The following is a 22,925-nucleotide window of genomic DNA, read 5'->3' as shown; positions in this document are numbered from 1 at the left end:
CACATCAACTTTTTTGGCCCATCCCCACACCCCCTTGAAACTTGTATCCCTATCACAAATCATTCCTCTGCCCTTTTCCCTCACCCAAATTGTCATGGGAGCCTTGTTATTTAAGCTCGATTTGGGGTTTCTACGGGAAAATCTTGTTCACCTTTTTGTTGGGGGGGGTGTTTTTGGGGGTCCCGGGGTGCCTGCGTGGTGCGTGCGTGCGTGCGTGTGTGTGTGTGTGTGAGTGTGTGTGTGTGTAAGTGTGTGTGAGTGTATGGGTGTGTGTGTGAATGTGAGTGTGTGTGAGTGTGTGTGTTTTCAAATTATGTTTGCAGGTTTTTTTTATGAAATACCCCCTCCCACCCCAATCCCAAATATTCCTTGGTACACTTGGTAATAAAGACACTACTCTGTTCTAATACCACTTCTGTACATACAGCCCCACCTCATTCCCCTTTCCACCACCTTTTACACATGTATACACAGACACCCATATACCAACTCCCCTCCTCCATCACCAAGGCTTTGCTATCAGGTAACCACCCAGCTTCCCTGATTTGACAATGTGTACTGGGCAGTATGGAAGAATGCAATCTGTCTTTGTCTTCCTTCTCTGCTACTCCTTAGGCTCAGAGTTGTGTGGACTGTGCACTTTTGTGCACATGAATCAATACTCTCTGTGCACATACCTAGAACTACTGCTTAGCTAGATGTGTGTATATATAATACAGCCATCAACTGGATTCCAAACTGTGTCGATTCAAACATAACATGCAGGAGCTGTGCAATATATGCACCATGATCCCTGCATGTATAAATGTATAATCTCTGAATAACATTATGTGATGATAATTATATATCATATAATAATGTAGGTATGCTGAAATATAAAGCACTACAATTACTCCAATCAATATAGTTGAGTGGCACAAATGAGACTTGGGCTTTGTACCATCCCCCCCTCCCCTTTCTCTCTCTCTTTCTTTCCCTCCCTCTCTGTCTGTCTGTCTGTCTGTCTTTCAGTGCCTCTGTAAAACAATTCTCTCTCTTTACAAATGTGTTGATGCATTTCTATGTTTACACTGATTTTGTTCATTCACACTGTTTGCATGAAGTCCTTTTGTTTCATTTCACAAATTCTTTTTTTTTTATTATTATTATTAAAAAAACCAACAACCAACAACAACAAAAAAAGTTACTGCCCACCTTCTGTCTGGTCATCTACCTACCCATCTGTCTGTCTGTCTGTCTGTCTGTGTGGACTGACTAACATTCTCACTGAAAGAAAGTACCGGTACTATCATGTCTGCTGTCCCCGAATGCCTGTGCCTCCTAGCTATCATTTGCTACATTGTAGTGTAGATTCCACTCTGACAGGCAGTGAATGTGAATAAGCTCACTGGTGCTGATCTGCTGTCCTGGGAAATAAGAGAGAATGAGTCTTGTCCTCATTCTTCACCCTGACCCCCCTTCTTCCACCCCCTCCAACACCCAGTATCTCCCTAGCTGTCTTGTGCTGGCACACATTATGCATCATTGCAAGTGTACGGCATGTGTGTGTGTGTATTCATGTGGATGAATAAATACCTGTACACACATGTGTGAATGTGTGTGTGTGTGTGTGTGTGTGTGTGTGTGTGTGTCTGTGTGTGTGTGTGGTTGTGGTGTGTGTGAGTGTATGAGTGTATGCTTGAGAGTTTAGGTCACAAGTGGTATTGTGGATTTTTTGTACTTGTATCTTGTGTGAACACACAAGCATATACAAACACACACACATGCATGCATGCACACACACACACAACACACACACAACACACACACACACACACACACACACACACAAGCATTAATCTTTGAGGCCACACCCATCTAGGTGATTACAGACGCTCTACAGCTATGTAACAATATATCATGGCTGTGACACGGAAGAAAAAAATGAGCTGGAAAGTGGGGAGTGCAGTAACATTAAGACATATATATATATATATATATATATATATATATATATACTTGTATCATATCACAGTATTGCAGGCTAGTTAAAGAGGACTGTTAGAATTTTGTCCTTCTGGCTTTGAAGCTAAGGGTTTAGTCACGGCAGTGAAGAATGAAGGGCATGATATCAAGCAAGAAGTTTTTATAGCAAGGTGCATATAAAATTAAAAAAAGAAGAAAAAAAAAGAAAGAAACCTAGTGCATCTGTCAGGAATAAATGTCACTGGTCAATATGATTTAATAAATTCAACATGCTAACCACATGAAGAAAGCAGAATGGGGGAGGGGCAAAACTGAATTTAATGGGTAGAAAGAAACTAAAAAAAAACCAACCAAACAAACTAACAAACAAACAAACACACAAAAAACACACACAAAAAAAACACAACTATAACATAAACAAAACTTTCCAAACTTCAGTACAGCCAAGACAACTAACAGCTGTATCTTACAAACACTGCCTGTGTAAATCATGGCAAAATATGTATGATAATCAAATATCAAGTACTGATTTTTTTTTTTTCACCTTGCAGCTCAAACAAAATGGAACTTGCAAACTGACAGAGTAAACAATCTCACACTACTCTCTCCATCAAACAGAGGAATGTGGGTGGAATACTGCTAAGACTAAGAACAGGAAAACAGGCAGACTGCAATAATAAGAGACAAGAGAGAGACAGAAGAAAGCAGGGGGGTGGGGGTGGTGGGGTGATTCATGTAAGATACAGTCAGTAAAGAACAGATAACACTGTTCACACACTGCCACACACCAAGGCATCGTTTCAGGACTGAAGTCTTTCTGTATCACCGAGGGATGATAAGAAGCAAGAGACAGGTGGACAAAGGTGTGCATGCAGATGAGCAGGTAGGTAACAGCACACTGACACACTGACTATTATCAAATTCATTACGGACCAAGTATTGTTCTAATGTCAAGTGCATATGCTTTAGTAACCTGACAACTGAGCATATAATTTTTGACTGTAGCTTGATGAAGCCTTATGTACACGAAAGTGTGTCTTCACAAGTGACTGAGAACGTTGATGTTTTTGACTTTTTGCATTCATTATCAGTTGTTTCGCTTGTCAGTTTAACGACTACTCTTTTATGAATCTCTCTCACTTCTCACAACACACACACACACAGACACAAGCACGCAAGCATGCACGCATGTATGCATGCAAACACACACACACACTCACAGAGTTACGCACACTACACACTTAACACAATGACCACATTATGTCAAATCATTCTCTCTCTCTCTCTGTCTCTCAAACACACACACACACAACCAAACATACTGGTATTAAAGAAAAACAAACAAAAAAAACACCTCCCACCCCTCCTGCGCCCCCCCCTCACCCCCTAAACCCCCCAGACACACACAGCCAGCAATAAAAGTTGCAACAGCATGAATGTCAGTGTAAATCACCTGGAGGAATCTTTCAGGCCAGCGTACACTGCACGCAACTTGTACAATCACATACATATCTATCCCACTGATAAGGGGGTGCCGTCACCATCCCAGTTATATCGCTTTGTCCTCTTTCATTCCCCCCTACCCCTCCCACATCTTCTCCCTGGACACACACACAACACAACACAACACACACACACACACACAACACATGCAAAACACACACACACAGCACACAAACACACTGTAAAACACACGCACACACACACTGTAACACACACATACACAACACACACACACACACACATACACACAACACACACAAAACACACACACAACATACACACATCACACACACACAACACACACACACACCAACACACACACCAACACACACACATCATACACACAACACACACACACACACACACACAACACACACACATCACACACACACACAACACACACACACAACACACACACCTGAACACACACACACACACACACACACACACCAGGCCTGTACTCAGCCTGTTGTGGATTCATACTGCAGAACAAAACAGCACTGTTCTATCACTGCATTGTTACCCCATTACTTTTCCAAGCAGAGTCTTTCCATGAATAAGAGACATTCTCACATTTGTATGCTTATGGTCATTGCTCAACTGTGACCATACTTCCTTACAAAGTTGTAACCTTTTTCTTTCAGAATTTCAAAAATTGTAACAATGTGTTTCCACAGGAACATTGCTTCACAAGGGGCAGCTGCTGTAGTGAATATTCTTTCCACTCTTAACTTCTCTTACTAACAGTTATTTTATTCTAATTCTCTGTGTGTAATTTTCGTCTTTAACCGGGAATTCCAGTTCAATCTTCTGTATACACTCTGAGAAGAAGAACGACTTCAACCCCACCTGATCCCCTGAGTACTGACCACAGTTCACCTTTAAGGACCCCTCCTTCACGAACTGACACACAGACTGACCAGGTGTTCGGTGGTCTTCTCCAGGTGGATGATCTTGACGCTCTCCTCCCCGTACTGCACCAGGGGGTAGTCGATGAGATCACTCTCACTCATCTGCAGCGTGGGCTGGGTCTGCTGCTGGGCAACCCCATCGTGGGCCCTCAACAGGTTCTGGAACACCAGACGGTACAGTGTATAGATCTTTAGTCATTCATCCCGTTCTTGGAAAAGAACTGTGCGTCCATAGGCTTGTCACTCACACCGTGTCACACAGTTTCAGTTTCAGTTTCTCAAGGTGGCGTTGCTGCATTCAGACAAATCCATTATGTACGCTACACCACATCTACTAGGCAGATGCCTCACAACACACAATAAATCTTCATTCATCCTATAGGAAATTCAATGTGCATATATAGGCACGTGACTCACACCACACAATACATCTTGATCTTCATTTATCCCACAGGAAAATCACTGTGCATACATAGGCACGTGACCCACACCACACAATAAATCTTCATTCATCCTATAGGAAAATCATTGTGCATGGTGGTGGTGTGTCCATCGAGATCGATGATGACCATCGTTGTCATCCAGCTGGGGGATGGGGGGAGGGTGGTGGTGGGTGGTGGGGGAGAGGATGCTCATGAATCTATCTGTGAATGCGCAGATGACTGAATAGTCCAATCTGCGCACGAAATGTTCGCTGACAGTTGGGGCAGACAAAGACAGGCATATCATTGTCAGGGGGCTTGTTTGCCCGTGACTTTCTGGCCTGCCTCTTCTGAACAGCTGCAGCAGTCCTGTTGGCCTCGCACAACTTGGCGCCTTTGTGCACAGCAGCGCGCCATTTGTCACGGTCCACTGCTGATTCCTCCCAGGAGTCAGGGTTGATATCAAACGCTTTAAGAGAGACTTTCAGAGTATCTCTGAAGCGCTTCTTCTGACCTCCGTGTGATCTCTTCCCTTGTTGCAGCTCGCCATAGAAGAGCCTTTTGGGCAGCCGATGGTCTGGCATGCGCACCACGTGTCCAGCCCAGCGAAGCTGGGACTGCATCAGGATGGTGAAGATGCTGGGAAGGGTGGCTTTTGCGAGCACCTCTGTGTCTGGGGTCCTGTCTTGCCACTTGATGTTCAGTAGCTTCCTAAGGCATGTTGTGTGGAAGTGGTTCAGCTTCTTGGCATGTCGTTGGTACACTGTCCAAGTTTCGCAGGCGTACAGTAGTGTGGGGAGAACTACTGCTCTGTAGACCTTTAACTTGGTCTCAAGACTAATGCCTCTTCTGTTCCAGACATTTGCACTGAGTCTGCCAAAAGTTGCACTTGCTCTTGCAATCCTGACGTTTACTTCATCGTCGATGGTTGCATTTCGTGATAGTGTGCTGCCAAGGTATGTGAACCGCTCCACCGCACTGAGTCTCTGACCGTTGACTGTGATGTTGGGCTCAACGTAGGGTTTCCCTGGGGCTGGCTGATGGAGAACTTCAGTTTTCCTCGTGCTGATGGTAAGGCCAAAGTTCCTGCTGGCAGTGGCAAACTTGTCGACGCTGAGTTGCATGTCAGCTTCAGATCCAGCGTTGAGGGCACAATCATCAGCAAACAAAAAGTCTCTGATGATGTCTGTCATGACCTTCGTTTTTGCTTGAAGCCTTCTGAGGCTAAACAACTTGCCATCTGTTCGGTACTTTAGACCGATTCCAACATCGCCATCTCTGAAGGCATCAGTAAGCATTGCAGAGAACATGAGGCTGAACAGCGTTGGAGCCAGGACGCAGCCTTGCTTGACACCATTTGTGACAGCAAAAGGAGCAGATGTTTCGCCATTGTCCTGGACTCGAGCCTGCATGCCTTCATGGAATTGGCTGACCAAGGAAATAAATTTCCGAGGGCATCCGTACTTGGCCATGATCTTCCACAGTCCCTCTCTACTCACGGTGTCGAAGGCCTTAGTGAGGTCGACATAGGTGGAGAACAGATCAACATTTTGCTCCTGACATTTCTCTTGCAGCTGCCTTGCAGCAAACACCATGTCGGTGGTTCCGCGCTCTTTCCGGAATCCACATTGGCTCTCAGGCAAATGACCTTGGTCAAGGTGTGCTGTGAGGCGGTTTAGTAGGATCCTGGCAAGTATCTTGCCTGCGATGGAGAGCAAGGAAATGCCCCGATGGTTATCACAGGCTTGCCGGTTCCCCTTTCGCTTGTACAAGTGAATGATAGATGCATCTTTGAAATCCTGGGGGATCGTCTCTTCTTTCCACATGAGTGAGTACAGCTGATGGAGCTTCTCAGTCAGCACAGTGCCTCCATCCTTGTAGACCTCTGCTGGTATGGAGTCTGAGCCAGGTGCTTTGCCACTAGATAGCAGACGGACTGCTTTCTGGGTCTCAAGAAGTGTTGGCGGATCGTCCAGTGCTTCGTTGATGGGGACTTGTGGGAGACGGTCTATGGCTTCATCATTTATGGAGGAAGGGCGATTTAAGACACTGTTGAAGTGCTCAGCCCAGCGTTCGAGAATTTTCTCCTTCTCGGTGATCAAGGTATTCCCATCTGCACTGAGGAGGGGGGATGATCCTGAGGATGTGGGGCCGTAGACTTCTTTTAAGGCATCATAGAACCTCTTCATATCGTGCCTGTCAGCATATCCCTGGATCTCATCAGCTTTGTCACTCAGCCACTTATCCTGCATCTGGCGTAACTTTTGCTGAACAGTCCTGCGGATGGCATCGTACGCATCCTTTTTTGATGTGGACTTTGGGTTGCTCAGGTAGGCTTGATGCAGACGGCGTTTCTCATCCAGAAGCTGCTTGATTTCATCACAGTTTTCATCAAACCAGTCTTTGTGCTTTCTGGTCATGGGTCCCAGGGTCTCTGAAGCTGTACTATAGATCAGCTCACGCAGGGTCCTCCAGTCAGACTCCACATTCTGGTTGTCCAGAGAGGCGGATTCCAGACGATCTTCCAGCAGTTCCACAAAGGACTGTTTGATGGTGATGTTATTCAGCTTAGCGATGTTGAGCCGTTTTGGAGCCTTCTGGCCTTGGGGGCGTCTCTTGGGCTGGATTCGAATATTCAGCTTCGAGACAACAAGGCGATGGTCTGTCCAACACTCGGCGCCGCACATGGTCTTTGTTACACGTACGTCTTGCCTATCCCTTTTCCTGACGATGACGTAATCGATGAGATGCCAATGCTTTGAGCGTGGGTGCATCCATGACGTCCTGTTACGGGTAGGGAGGCAGAAAACTGTTCGTTATCAGCAGTTCGTGCTCTGCACAAGTCTGAAGCAAAAGCAATCCATTTGGGTTGCAGTGGCCCACACCGTGCTTTCCAATCACTCCATCCCAGGAGATGTAGTCAGAGCCAACTCTAGCATTGAAGTCCCCAAGAATGATGAGCTTGTCTGCTTTAGGGATAGCAGCAATGACAGAGTGAAGGTCCTCGTAGAACTTCGCCTTCACTTCATCCGGGTTGGTCATGGTTGGGGCGTAGGCACTGACAATGGTGAGGTGCTTCTGGCCAGATGCCAGTGGGAGTTTCATGGTCATAAGCCTATCGTTGACTCCCTTTGGGATTCCAGCTAGCTTGCTGACAAGTGCTGTTTTTACTGCAAAACCAACGCCAGCCTCACGTCGCTCTTCACTTCCTCGTCCACTCCAGAAGAAGGTGTAACCAGATCCCCGTTCACAGAGCTCGCCTTCGCCTGCAAGCCGAGTCTCACTCAAGGCTGCGATGTCAATGTTGTATCTGGCGAGTTCGGATGCAACTAGTGCCGTTCTCCTTTGGGGTCTGTCCGCGTTATCTCTGTCCAGGAGAGTCCTTATGTTCCAAGCACCAATGGTGAGAGGAACGATCCTTGTTTTTTTCTTTTCTTTCTTTTTGTTTCGACCGCTGATGTAGGGTCCCCGCCAGCCGCGGTATGCTGGCCAGGGTGATATGGAGCAGGCAATTTTTAGGGCACCTTTTCTAGCCCCTTCCTCATGCCAGGGAGGTGAGCAGTGCATTCCTAAAGAGGGCTGCTCAGACGCTCAGACGGCTGCCGAGCTCCATCGCTGCTCCTGTCGACGAAGAACGACCCTATGGCCTGAGCCGCCTGCGTGCAGGTCTGCGGCTGCGACTTCCAGTGTACCCACACCTGTCGTTTCGTCGCTCGCCTGTCGCCACAGGACTTGGGGGTGATGAAGTGATGAAGGATGAAAGGTCATTTTGGATGACTGATGACTTGCGCGATGAGTTTGTTTAAAGTGAAGAGGAGTTGCGCAACATCGACCTCACTCTCTCGTCCGGGTCCACCAATTTCCAGTGGCAAGACTAAGTCAAGATGACTGGAGGATGAGCACGGATGCAGTGGATGACCAAGATATCCTTTCGGTGTCTCATCTTGCTCTCTGCACTCCACAGTGCGTTGCTGTAACCGCCTTCCTCTCCGTTGAACCGATAGGTTTCTTCCGCAGATTCTGCCGGATCCAGACTTCGCATGCATGGGTAGACACACCCCGGGGGCCAACTGCGTGTGGCATGCACACAGCACAGTGGAGCTAGATGGCCGTCGGTGGCTCTCCTGAGCCGACGCCCTTTTATGGATCTCCATAAGGGTGTCTAGCCACCCGCCTCACCAGTCCCGGAAGGGAGCAGAGGGAGTGCCGGTTTAGTCGCCGGCAACCCGACCCTGAACAGGTTGTACTGGATTACAGGTTACCAGTAGCAGATCTAATGACCTGACCTGTGCATACATAGGCACGTGACTCACACCACACACTAAATCTTCATTCATCCCATAAGAAAATCATTGTGCATACATAGGCACGTGACTCACACCACACAATACATTTTCATTCATCCCATAGGAAAATCATTGTGCATACATAGGCATGTGACTCACACCACACAATACATCTTGATCTTCATTCATCCCACAGGAAAATCATTGTGCATACATAGGCACGTGACTCACACCACACAATACATCTTGATCTTCATTCATCCCACAGGAAAATCATTGTGCATACACAGGCACGTGACTCACACCACACAATACATCTTGATCTTCATTCATCCCATAGGAAATTCATTGTGCATACACAGGCACGTGACTCACACCACACAATACATCTTGATCTTCATTCATCCCACAGGAAAATCATTGTGCATACACAGGCACGTGACTCACACCACACAATACATCTTGATCTTCATTCATCCCACAGGAAAATCATTGTGCATACAAAGGCACATGACTCACACCACACAATACATACTTCATTCATCCCACAGGAAAATGATTTTGCGTCAACAGGCTCATCACTCAATGCAGCGACACCTCCTTGAGATTCTGAACTGAACTGAACTCCACCACATAGTACATCCTATTCTAAAGTTGTTAATCTCACACGCTCACCACTCACACTGCACAATGCAACATGTCTTTCTTTCATCCTAATAGAAAGAAATTGTGCATCCACAGGCTTGTCACTCACACCACACAATCTCTCAGCCCTCAGTCCCAGTCCGATGCACACAGAGAACGTGAGAAAGGCTGGAGAAAAAAAATAAAGGTAAAAAAAGAACATAATTAAGCTACACACAGGGCACACACATACAAAGCAGACTGAAACTCTGAAATGTTACTTTCACTCTTTTTATGCGTTTGCATCAATATCACATGCTCTTTATTTCTCTTCCCCTTAAAGTGACAGATAAATACTTTGAAGGTATATAGACAGGTTTTTGGTAATTAACTAATAGTAATTGTATTAACACGCTTATTATTCAATTTTGAATGTCTTGTCTTTTCCCTTTCCTGCTGCAATACATTTTATACACAGGTGCACACTGCAAAGACACACACACACGCACACACACACACACACAGACACAGACACACACACAGAGTGTAAATACTCCACTGTTTCTAAGACTAGAAAGATACAGAAATTTATGCATGTTGGAAACATTTCAAGAAAAAAACATAACACCTGAAATCTGGTTTTCCTCTGAAAAAACAAACATGCACCAAACAAACATTAACCATTCTTTCAGTTCTCATTATAATCTGCCTCACCACAGAAGTATAACCTGTTTCATGTGTAGATTAAAACTGCATTAAAGACAAAGTTTATTCAAAAAACAAAACCAAAACCAAAACCAAAAACAACTGTATTAGTGGTGATAAGGTTACTAAAGTTCTTATCCTTTTACATTGTAATTTGTAAGCATTTAAAAATATTTTGCATGTGTTTTATTTTATTTCATACTGAGTATTCATGTACAGAAATTTTAACAAAGTATCATGAATATTTGAAACAATGTTACCATTAACTCAAAGTCTGGCCCTAAATCATTTTATTTATTTCTAATTTTTGTTCTCTCTCTTTTTCTCCCCTCACCCCTTTCAGCCTGTCTCTCACACATATGTACACATTCTTTTTCTTTCTTTTTTTCTTTTTCTTATTTTGAACATCCAACTCCAACAACACACAAATTGTGATGTACAAATTAACCACAGGCAATATCATCTGGCAGGCGATTTAAACACTCTGTGTGTGTGTGTGTGTGTGTGTGTGTGTGTGTGTGTGTGTGTTTTCATCTGAATATGTGAGAGACAATACATGTGTGAGTGAGTGTCTGTGTGTGCATGTGTGCGCACACAGATAGACGTGTGTGTGTTGGTCATTAATTTAACATCTGTTCACTAAAGTGATTTTAGACGATGTGTGCATGTGTGTGTGTGTGTGTGTATGTGTGTGTGTGTGTGTGTGTGTGTGTGTGTGTGTGTGTGTATGTGTGTGTGTCTGTGATGTATCAGGTAAGTTTTTTTGGATTTTTTAAATCTGGTGTGAGAAAAGGAAGTACTTTCCCAAGATCTGGAAGGAATTGGAATATAATGATAAGACAGGGCATGCACACACCCTGAACATAGAGTATGGCTGCCTACCTCTGCAGGGTAAAAATGGTCATAGTCATATACATGAAAAGCGTACACATATTGTACAAGAGTGAATGTGCGAGTTTTGCATAGAAAAAGAAGTCTGTTATCTTTTTCTTTACTGTGCACATTCAAGTAACACATCCAGCTCCTTCTTTGCTACCCATACTGCTCATCAGAGTGTCCTGTGCACACAGCCTATCCATGCTGCTCATCAAGAGAGCCCTGTGCACACAGCCTACCCATACTGCTCATCAGAGTGTCCTGTGCACACAGCCTATCCATGCTGTTCATCAAGAGAGCCCTGTGCACACAGCCTACCTATACTGCTCATCAACAGTGCTCTGTGCACACAGCCTACCCATACTGCTCATCAACAGTGCCCTGTGCACACAGCCTACCCATACTGCTCATCAAGAGAGCCCTGTGCACACAGCCTACCCATACTGCTCATCAACAGTGTCCTGTGCACACAGCCTACCCATACTGCTCATCAACAGAGCCCTGTGCACACAGCCTACCCATACTGCTCATCAACAGTGTCCTGTGCACACAGCCTGCCCATACTGCTCATCAACAGAGCCCTGTGCACACAGCCTACCCATACTGCTCATCAACAGAGCCCTGTGCACACAGCCTACCCATACTGCCCATCAACAGTGTCCTGTGCACACAGCCTACCCATACTGCTCATCAACAGAGCCCTGTGCACACAGCCTACCCATCCTGCTCATCAACAGTGCCCTGTGCACACAGCCTACCCATACTGCTCATCAACAGTGCCCTGTGCACACAGCCTACCCATACTGCTCATCAACAGAGCCCTGTGCACACAGCCTACCTATACTGCTCATCAAGAAAGCCCTGTGCACACAGCCTACCCATACTGCTCATCAACAGTGCCCTGTGCACACAGCCTACCCATACTGCTCATCAACAGTGTCCTGTGCACACAGCCTACCCATACTGCTCATCAACAGTGTCCTGTGCACACAGCCTACCTATACTGCTCATCAACAGTGTCCTGTGCACACAGCCTACCCATCCTGCTCATCAAGAGAGCCCTGTGCACACAGCCTATCCATCCTGCTCATCAACAGTGCTCTATGCACACAGCCTACCCATACTGCTCATCAACAGAGCCCTGTGCACACAACCTACCCATACTGCTCATCAACAGTGCTCTATGCACACAGCCTACCCATACTGCTCATCAACAGAGCCCTGTGCACACAGCCTACCCATCCTGCTCATCAACAGTGTCCTGTGCACACAGCCTACCCATACTGCTCATCAACAGAGCCCTGTGCACACAGCCTACCCATATTGCTCATCAACAGTGTCCTGTGCACACAGCCTACCCATACTGCTCATCAACAGTGTCCTGTGCACACAGCCTACCTATACTGCTCATCAACAGTGTCCTGTGCACACAGCCTACCCATACTGCTCATCAACAGAGCCCTGTGCACACAGCCTGCCCATACTGCTCATCAACAGAGCCCTGTGCACACAGCCTACCCATACTGCTCATCAACTGTGTCCTGTGCACACAGCCTACCTATACTGCTCATCAACAGAGCCCTGTGCACACAGCCTACCCATACTGCTCATCAACAGTGTCCTGTGCATACAGCCTACCCATACTGCTCATCAACAGTGTCCTGTGCACACAGCCTACCTATACTGCTCATCAACAGTGCCCTGTGCACACAGCCTACCTATACTGCTCATCAACAGTGCCCTGTGCACACAGCCTACCCATACTGCTCATCAACAGTGTCCTGTGCACACAGCCTACCCATACTGCTCATCAACAGTGCCCTGTGCACACAGCCTACCTATACTGCTCATCAACAGTGCCCTGTGCATACAGCCTACCCATACTGCTCATCAACAGTGCCCTGTGCACACAGCCTACCCATACTGCTCATCAACAGTGTCCTGTGCACACAGCCTACCCATACTGCTCATCAACAGTGCCCTGTGCACACAGCCTCACCCTGGCTTGTCTGCTCAGCGCCAGCAGTCCACAGGGGCAGGAGAGTGGGGGGAAGGGGGGCGGTAGTGCTGGAAGGGGGGCGGGGTGGGGCGGGGCTATCAATGCTAGGCTACCATGAGGCCACAAACACCAGAAAAGACTGCACTGCTTTCTCTCTCTCTCAGATATTATATACACACGACCACTCACACAAAGTGATACACACAAACATGCATGCACACGCACACACACACACACACTACCACACACAGAATAACACACACAAATATGATTTTTTCACAAACACACAAACAGTGACCCCCCCATACCCTTATCCTCCAACATCCCCACTCCTTCCCACCACCCCCCCCCCTCTTTCCTTTCCAAACACCACCATCCACCCTCACCTTCATCACCGGTTTGCTCAGAATCTCAGCCAGCTCCCCAGCAGCAGCCTTCGAACCGGACCCTTTGAGCACCGGTGGTGGAGGTTGTGAGCAGGACGCGCACACGTCGGCCATCAGGCTGTCCCCGTCAGTGCCCATGGGGCGGGGGGGCGGCGACCTGGACGTGACCTCAACCATCTTCTGGTGGACGGCCACGGCCTGCTGGAAGCGGGGGTCGTGGAAGAGGCGCTTGAGGAAGAGCGCCTCCTGAGTGCCATTGCTGCTGCTGCTGGTACTGGTGGTGTTGTCCGCCGAGGTCAGGCGGCTGCGGATATGCTGCAGGGTGGACAGGAGGTCCTCTACACCTGTGCAGAGAAAAAAAAAAAAAAAAATTGGAGGGGGGTTTGGTGGGGGGGTGGGGGGGGGGGAGAAGAAATAGGGGGTGGGGGGGGAATTGGGAGAAAACATTTTTTTTTTTTTTTTTTTTAGTTTGGCATTATCATTACTAGGGTGAGCCTGCCTCACAACAACAAAAAACCCCATAAATGAAATAAATATGTTTATAAACAAATGTTTTACATAAATAAATGAAATAATAAAGAACAGCACATATGGAGAGGAGGTCTTCCACATCTTCACCCCCTCAACCCCCACCAACCCCCCCTAAAAAAAAATAGAAAAGAATCTTGGCAATTTCTTCAACAAAAATAAATAATAAACAAATGTTTGTGACATATGACTTTGTTGCTTTTTGTCCAACTGACTGCACTGGCCTATATCAGAGCTGTAAACAAAATGATTTTTAAACTGGGGTGTAAACACTTTTTTTTCAAACCAGTTCCCCTGAATCAAGCATCTTATCAGATAAAAGACACAGAAAAGAGATATATATATTAGTCACTTGATCAATCAATAATCAAAAATACAAATGCATCATACACATATGTGCACGCACACACACACACACACACACACAAACACACACCACTCCTGCTCATCACCATCACACCACCTCCACCTCCACCACTCCAACCCACCACCACCCCCACCCACCACCAACCAACACAAACCCACCAGCATTCTTCTTGAGGTAGCGCTCCATGGGCACCGAGGACTGGGCAGCAGCAGCAGCAGTGACGGCGTCCACATCATCCACCAACTCCCCTTCATCATCCTCCTCAGCGTCCACGAAGGCGGTGTTGATGATGCCGAAGGTGGGTGCCCCCTGCTGGCCCTGAGCCATGCGGCGGTTCTCCAGGGCCTGCAGCTTCTTGGACCCGCGCAGCGAAGTCCTCAGGAAGTCCTGCTCCTGCTGTTGCCGGCTCTCCTCCTCCCGACGCCTGCGCAGCTCCTCCTGGTGTTTGTGCAGCCGCTCCAGCTGGTCAGCCGTGGGCTTGGCCTGGGACCCCCCCGCCACCACCAGGGCGGCATCGCTCAGGGTGGCGTCAGTCCTGGCCCTGTCCTTCATCACAGAGTCTGCGTTCCTGCTCGGCGTGGTGGGGGGCACTCGTGGCACGGAGGTGGAGGCGTTGTGCTGGGGAGGGGGATAACGAGGTGGGGATTTCACCGTGGCCACGAAAGTGTCGGGGCAGTCGATGGCCATCTCCCTGTGTGGCCCTTTGTCGGAGAAAGACACATCGGCCGAGTCCTCAGCGGGGCTGTGCTGAAGGCCCGTGTCAGTATCTGGATCATAGGAGGTGGTGAGGTCATGGGCGGACTGGGTGAGGGAGGTGTGGGCGGAGGAATTGCCGTTGGGGGCCAGCTCTCCCCGGTTCACCATGTCCTCAATCAGCAGGGTGTCGGGATTGCTGGCCGACTTGCCACCACCACCCCGCCCCTCCCCCTTCTTCCCCTTACCCCCCTTCCCTTTGCGGGGGCTCTCACGCTCCCGCTCCATCGTCATCATCTCATGCGCCTCAAGTTCCTCCACGCTGCCGTTCATTCCCCTATGTCTGGAGGGGCTGGACTTGTGCCTCTTGTCGGACGTCGGCATTGACAGGGCATGTACAGGGCTCTGCTCCACCCACTGCCCAGCATCCACACCCTGCCGGCTTTGATGCTTTTGTTCTGATGATGGCCGCTGAGGTGATGTGTAGTTCTGCTGCCCCTGCAGAGCCGACGGCTGTTCTGTCTGCTGATTCTGCTGAGGTGTGAACTTCTGCTGGAGGTTGAGCTGCCGGGGTGGCTTTGTCGGGGAAACTGATTTAGTTTTCGGTGCACTCACTGGCAGCGAGTTGGACTGCTGTGAGGTCTGCTGACTGTGCTGCTGACTATGCTGTTCTGAAGGCTCCTCTATGTGCTGCAGTTTTGGGTTGTGAGCCTGATCACTGACAGGAGACACAGCACTGACGCAGTGTGCGCGGAAGGCGGTGATGGCTTCTTCTTGCTGCTCTGGCTGTGGGGACTTGGTCATGTCCACTGGCACCACCTGGTGGCTGGCCGACGCATCTTCCAGCTTCCGACGAGCGCTCTCCTCCAAGGCGATGATGTAAGCATCATGCACCCGGGATATTGCAGGCACTGCAACACAAGACATAGAGGTGGTCACATGAATTGCCTTGTCTCAAATGTTTTTTCTGTGTTCTTCAAAGTGTGCAAGTGTGTGTTTATGTGCATGACTGAAACCTGATTGAATGACACAGGAAATGAATGATGAGCGCCCAATGGCAGTCAGTGTCAGTCAGCTCAACCCAGGCAGGCAGCATGTTGTGCAAATGACTGTGATTGTAAAGCGCTTTCAGCATTATTTCTGACAGAGGAAAGGCGTTATTCAAGAATCATCATCACCATAAAGAGCCTGAGAAAGGAGAGTATGAGCATGAACTGATCGAACTTAATACATGCATGTAAAATACACATAAAATTACAAAGAATGACACAGTTGAGTGAATAACAACAACAATAGTAATAACAATAAGAATTATTATCATTATAATAATCTAACTTAATAATGCCAAAAATAATGTGCATTTATTTTATACAGTATTTAACGTGCAGCTCCTAGAGCATTAAAACAACAACATGAAGCATGAATCAAGCACCGGAAGGAATATTATAAAGTGTGAAAGTACAGGGCTTGCTGAATCACACATGCACACACACACACATGTATACCACACACACACACATGTATACACACACACACACACACACATGAGAGAAATACACGCACACGTATGCACAAGCACAAATGCATACATGAACTCACACACACACACACACATCCAAATACGCACAGTAACACACACACCCCTGACCTACTCATTCTTTGGTTTCAATCCACATCAGGTGTACCACCGTTTCCTCCTTCCCCCTCCCCCACACTCCCCCTGATATTTCCTGTTCACAATCCAGTCATTCAGATCTCATGATTGTGCCATCAGCTGTCACACACCTTGCTGACAACGCACACTTTGTTCTGGAGTCCCTGTTTAGTTCAACATCTGAAGCCTCTGTCTGTCACTGAAACGTGTCTGGGGAGAGAGAGAGAGAGAGAGAGAGAGAGAGAGAGACACCTGTACAGCTGTTGCCCTATTACCTTAACTCTCTCCATACGAACGGTGAAAGAGACAACGTTAACAGCGTTTCATCCCAATTACCATCATCAAAATATTGCAAGCGGAACGCTCTTATACTGAAGAGGTGAATGTTGACAAAGAATACCACAGTTCTGACGACGGAAGCTAAAGGTTGGGTCATTCAGACACCCACTGGACATCCGAGGGGTCTGTGTAGAGGAGAAGAGAGGGCTGGCCATACTGAGTGAGTTAACTGTTCATGTATAAATACATGCATGAGTGCTGGCTTATGAGCACATCTGTGGAGTGGGTTTTTTATGTGTTTTTTTTATAATGTTTTTGTTGTTGTTGTTGTTGTTGTTGCTTTGTTCCTTTGTCTTATCATATTTTTCAAAAGCAGATGTTGTGTGGCACATGGATCAGTTCTGTGACACCTCCTAGAAACTGAAACCAAAGGCCTGACCAGGGCATTGGATGTGTGTGTGTGTGTGTGTGTGTGTGTGTGTGTGTGTGTGCATGTGCGTGCGTGTGTGTGTGTGCGTGTGTGAGTGCGTGTGTGTGTGTGTGTGTATGTGTGTATGTGTGTGTGTGTGTGTGTTTGTGTCCGTATATATATATATATATATATATATATATATATATATATATATATATATGTGTGTGTGTGTGTGTGTGTGTGTGTGTGTGTGTGTGTGTGTGTCTGTGTCTTTCAACTACTGCCCATGCTTTAGATACATACTGGAAACTGACACAGAAACATGTTGATTTCAAGAGCCACCGTTAAGAAACATTCAAAAGTGTGTAACATGGGTCTGTGATAAATCATTAACATTCACTCCCAGGAAGAAACTACTTGAAAGGAATGTTTGCAGCTGAACATACACCAGCTACTGCAGCAGCACCACCACAAGTAGTATGTACATCAACATTCATTTACACTAGACTTGATATTATTTGTAAAACACATTAAAAAAAAAGAAAAAGAAAAAAGTATAAAAAAAGAAAAGAAAAAAAAGAAAAGCATCTGTGCACTTCCAATGCATGTTTAAGCATTTTTGTTTCCATATAATTATATTCATGTGCAAGACATAAACACACGCACAGCAAGAAACACTCATTTGCTTGTCCATAATCATGTTTACTAAAGCTAGAGAAAAAAAAATTATCTGATCTGAACTTGACTTGTAAAGACAACAGCATTCACCCGGTCATGAACTGTGCCTGCCCGGCCATGAGAACTGTTGTTCAGCTGTTTCCTGGGCAACAAAAACGCTGATCAAAATATTGTCACACAGTGGGAGGTCTCCTTCTCCTCCTCACCCCATCATCACAGACAATGTGCTGGTGTGGATGGAACGTATGTGACAGCCTTGTGTGCTGGTGTGGATGGAACGTATGTGACAGCCTTGTGTGCTGGTGTGGATGGAACGTATGTGACAGCCTTGTGAGCTGGTGTGGATGGAACGAATGTGACAGCCTTGTGTGCTGGTGTGGATGGAGCGTATGTGATAGCCTTGTGTGCTGGTGTGGATGGAACGTATGTGACAGCCTTGTGTGCTGGTGTGGATGGAGCGTATGTGACAGCCTTGTGTGCTGGTGTGGATGGAACGAATGTGACAGCCTTGTGTGCTGGTGTGGATGGAGCGTATGTGACAGCCTTGTGGTGTGGATGGAACATATGTGACAGCCTTGTGGTGTGGATGGAACGTATGTGACAGCCTTGTGTGCTGGTGTGGATGGAACGTATGTGACAGCCTTGTGGTGTGGATGGAACATATGTGACAGCCTTGTGGTATGGATGGAACATATGTGACAGCCTTGTGTGCTGGTGTGGATGGAACGTTTGTGACAGTCTTGTGGTGTGAATGGAACGTATGTGACAGCCTTGTGTGCTGGTGTGGATGGAACGTATGTGACAGCCTTGTGTGCTGGTGTGGATGGAACGTATGTGGCAGCCTTGTGTGTTGGTGTGGATGGAATGTATGTGACAGCCTTGTGTGCTGGTGTGGATGGAACATATCTGACAGCCTTGTGTGCTGGTGTGGATGGAACATATGTGACAGTCTTGTGTGCTGGTGTGGATGGAACGTATGTGACAGCCTTGTGGTGTGGATGGAACGTATGTGACAGCCTTGTGTGCTGGTGTGGATGGAACATATGTGACAGTCTTGTGTGCTGGTGTGGATGGAACATATGTGACAGCCTTGTGTGCTGGTGTGGATGGAACGTATATGACAGCCTTGTGGTGTGGATGGAACGTATGTGACAGCCTGTGTTGTGGTGTGGATGGAACGTATGTGGCAGCCTTGTGTGCTGGTGTGGATGGAACGTATGTGACAGCCTGTGTTGTGCTGTGGATGGAACGTATGTGACAGCCTTGTGGTGTGGATGGAACGTATGTGGCAGCCTTGTGTGCTGGTGTGGATAGAACACATGTGACAGCCTTGTGTGCTGGTGTGGATGGAACGTATGTGACAGCCTTGTGGTGTGGATGGAACGTATGTGACAGCCTTGTGTGCTGGTGTGGATGGAACATATGTGACAGCCTTGTGTGCTGGTGTGGATGGAACATATGTGACAGCCTTGTGTGCTGGTGTGGATGGAACATATGTGACAGCCTTGAATGGGAGAGGGAGGAGGAGAGCTTGCTCAGCTTTTCATGATGTACTGTCAATTGACCAAAAACAAAAACAAACAACAAAAAATCCCAAACAGTTCAACTGCATCGACATCCAAACAGAAACACACTGTCGACACACAGGAAGGCCTGAATGGGTTTAACTTGTTCTAACATCCAAACTGAAAGAGACAGAAACACAGTGTAGACAGACAGGAAGGCCTGAATGGGTTAAACTGTTCTAACATCCAAACTGAAAGACACAGAAACAAACTGTAGACAGACAGGAAGGCCTGAATGGGTAAAAACTGTTCTAACATCCAAACTGAAAGAGACAGAAACACATTGTCGACAGACAGGAAGGCCTGAATGGGTTTAACTTGTTCTAACATCCAAACTGAAAGAGACAGAAACACACTGTCGACACACAGGAAGGCCTGAATGGGTTAACTTGTTCTAACATCCAAACTGAAAGAGACAGAAACACACTGTCGACAGACAGGAAGGCCTGAATGGGTTAAACTGTTCTAACATCCAAACTGAAGGAGACAGAAACACACTGTAGACAGACAGGAAGGCCTGAATGGGTTAAACTGTTCTAACATCCAAACTGAAAGAGACAGAAACACACTGTCGACAGACAGGAAGGCCTGAATGGGTTAAACTGTTCTAACATCCAAACTGAAGGAGACAGAAACACATTGTCGACAGACAGGTAGGCCTGAATGGGTTAAACTGCTCAGTCTCTCCACTGGTTGCCTGTTTCTGATCGAATAGACTATAAGCTATCCACTCTGACCTTTTCTGCAGTCAACGGATCTGGCCCAAAGTATCTTTCTGAACTCATCCATATCTATACCCCGTCTCGCCAGCTCCGTTCTTCCTCTGATACTCGACTTCTCAGGATACCTCACGTCAGAAGTAAGACCTATGGACACAGATCGTTTTCTTTTCAATCGCCAAAGACGTGGAACAAGCTCCCTGATAACCTCCGTCATTCTGATTCCCTCGCATCTTTTAAATCTCGTCTCAAAACTCACCATTTCCCTCAGCAATAAGTTCAACTGTGGCAGGTCCACAACTACATGCATGTATATGAATGTGTATTGTGTGTGCGTGTGTTTATGTAAGTTTGTGCCTGCCTATGTGTGCGTATGTGTTAGGGTAGCTGTTAGATACACATGTATGTTAAAATGTATGTATGCAGTGTGTGTGTGCGTGCATGCGTGCGTGCGTGCGTGCGTGTGTGTGTGTGGTCACATTTTGGTGTGTGTATGTAACATAGATATAATGTTTTATGTTATCAAAAGCGTTTTTGTAAAGCACCTAGAGCAGATTTCTGGATAGTGTGCTATATAAGTAACCATTATTATTATTATTATTATTAACATCCAAACTGATATCCCTCTGCACATCCATACCAAAGGCCTCCTATTGCCAGAGGCATGTATACCTATCTGGTGTTGGGGAAAGATGGTGACAGGGTGTCGTCTGTCTTGGTTACCAGCAAACTAGGGCAATGTAAGGAATACATGAAATCCAAGCCAGGTCACTTCTCCTTGTCAGTCACTAAGCAAACGAACTGAGAACAGTTACAGCACAACAGAATCACGTTGACTCTCACAGAACCTTGTGTAATTATCTTTTACATTCAGGGCGGCACCACATAAAATTCTCTAATGCTTGTCACAGAACCTTAGGATAATTATCACCCTGCAAATCTGGAATGCCAGAGCTACATAATCATTCTCTCACAAAGGGCAACAATTATCTTGAACGTTTGGAGCAGCACCATAATCTTCAGACCCAGAGAATGACAATCTTGAACTACTTGAAGGCATGCGCCATGCTTTATATCATCCTGCCCCTCACTGAGCCAAAGAATAATTCTCCGTTACCCTGCGGCAACTGGGTGAATGCAGGATGATGGTCAGATTACCTCAGCACAAGCAGGCTCCAATTTGAGAACACCGATAACAGCTGTGTCCAACATGCTGTCCCTATTTTAAAAGATGGAGAAAACATGGCTTCTGTCTTCACTTTCTTTTGCTCAGAATTAGTGATTAAATGCAACACATGTTAAAATTAGCACCATGCTTTTCAGGATCTGTTCTTCTGACCGACAGTGTATGCACTCATATATGCACATGGTGTTTTGAACATACAATTAATGTTTCTTTTTTTTACTGCGCTTGCCTGAACTGAAGATGAAACAGTTTGCCTCTGGAGTTAAATTACAATCTTATCAAAGAATCTTCCTGCAGCTGGCTCTGAGCTTAAATTGTACAAACTGTGAGGGTCTGGTTAACATGATTCTGTTGTGTTTCAACTTTTGTGACTTTTTCAGAGGAACTTGAACACCAACCTGACAAGTTTTAAGTTTCGATATAGGATATATAATGTTACAGTCATGAACCTGGTGAATTGACAAAATCTCTGCACAGCTCAGCAAACTTAACGTTAGTCTGAAGGCAGAGAACTTCAAATACTGCAGTGTGACACATATTTATACACAACCCAAATGTATATATATATAATTGCACGTGCCAGCTATTTGTTGACATGAAACCAAGATTCTTGGCAAATCCCTCCATGCTCTGTGTGTAAAGTTTATTTACCTTCTTCTCTGTACAGTTCTAAGATATATTACACCTGGCTGATCCATGTGCAGGGCCTCATGCTAAGCAACACTACGCTCCAGTCTCAACAAACAACACACATCACCACATGGATTTTATACCACCACCACCACCATCCTGCCTTTTCCTCCCTGTTAGCTGAACTGAATCAAACCTGATCGTAAAAAACCACCATAGCTGTGCTGCAACAGGCAGCTGACATCATGCCTCTGCTACTGTTGCATCCAGCAAGACTGGTTCCTGGCATTAGGTACACTGATCATTTCACCAGGTTAAGGCCTCAAGCAGAGATGGAGAAGTCTGCTTTAACCATATAATTTGAGGTGGAACATCATCATACTGCTCAACTAGTTGTATCAAGAAAAGTGAAACCGAAAAGCCTGACAAAGCATAAAGCTGCTATATATTCAGCAGGTAAACTGTTTATTTTTCTGATGGATCATGTTTTCTGACAGTGCCAAATCAATATTATGATCCTCCCCAGGAAACCATTCT

The 22,925-nt window shown here is 46.4% G+C and overlaps 1 protein-coding gene across 1 annotated transcript in view; it reads right to left on the bottom strand.

Moving 5' to 3' along the window:
• Window positions 1–22,925, bottom strand: part of LOC143281039 (uncharacterized) — a 170,829-nt gene that overhangs the window by 20,738 nt on the left and 127,166 nt on the right. Inside the window, exons 6-8 of the mRNA XM_076585942.1 lie at window positions 14,731–16,176; window positions 13,678–14,021; window positions 4,389–4,538 (exon numbers count right to left, since the gene is read on the bottom strand). Coding sequence (XP_076442057.1) covers window positions 4,389–4,538; window positions 13,678–14,021; window positions 14,731–16,176 — 1,940 coding nt within the window. The remainder of the gene's footprint in view (window positions 1–4,388; window positions 4,539–13,677; window positions 14,022–14,730; window positions 16,177–22,925) is intronic.

Source organism: Babylonia areolata, chromosome 4 (genome assembly GCF_041734735.1).
Source record: "Babylonia areolata isolate BAREFJ2019XMU chromosome 4, ASM4173473v1, whole genome shotgun sequence".
Lineage (NCBI taxonomy): Eukaryota > Metazoa > Mollusca > Gastropoda > Neogastropoda > Buccinidae > Babylonia > Babylonia areolata.
This window is presented reverse-complemented; position numbering and strand designations above follow the sequence as displayed.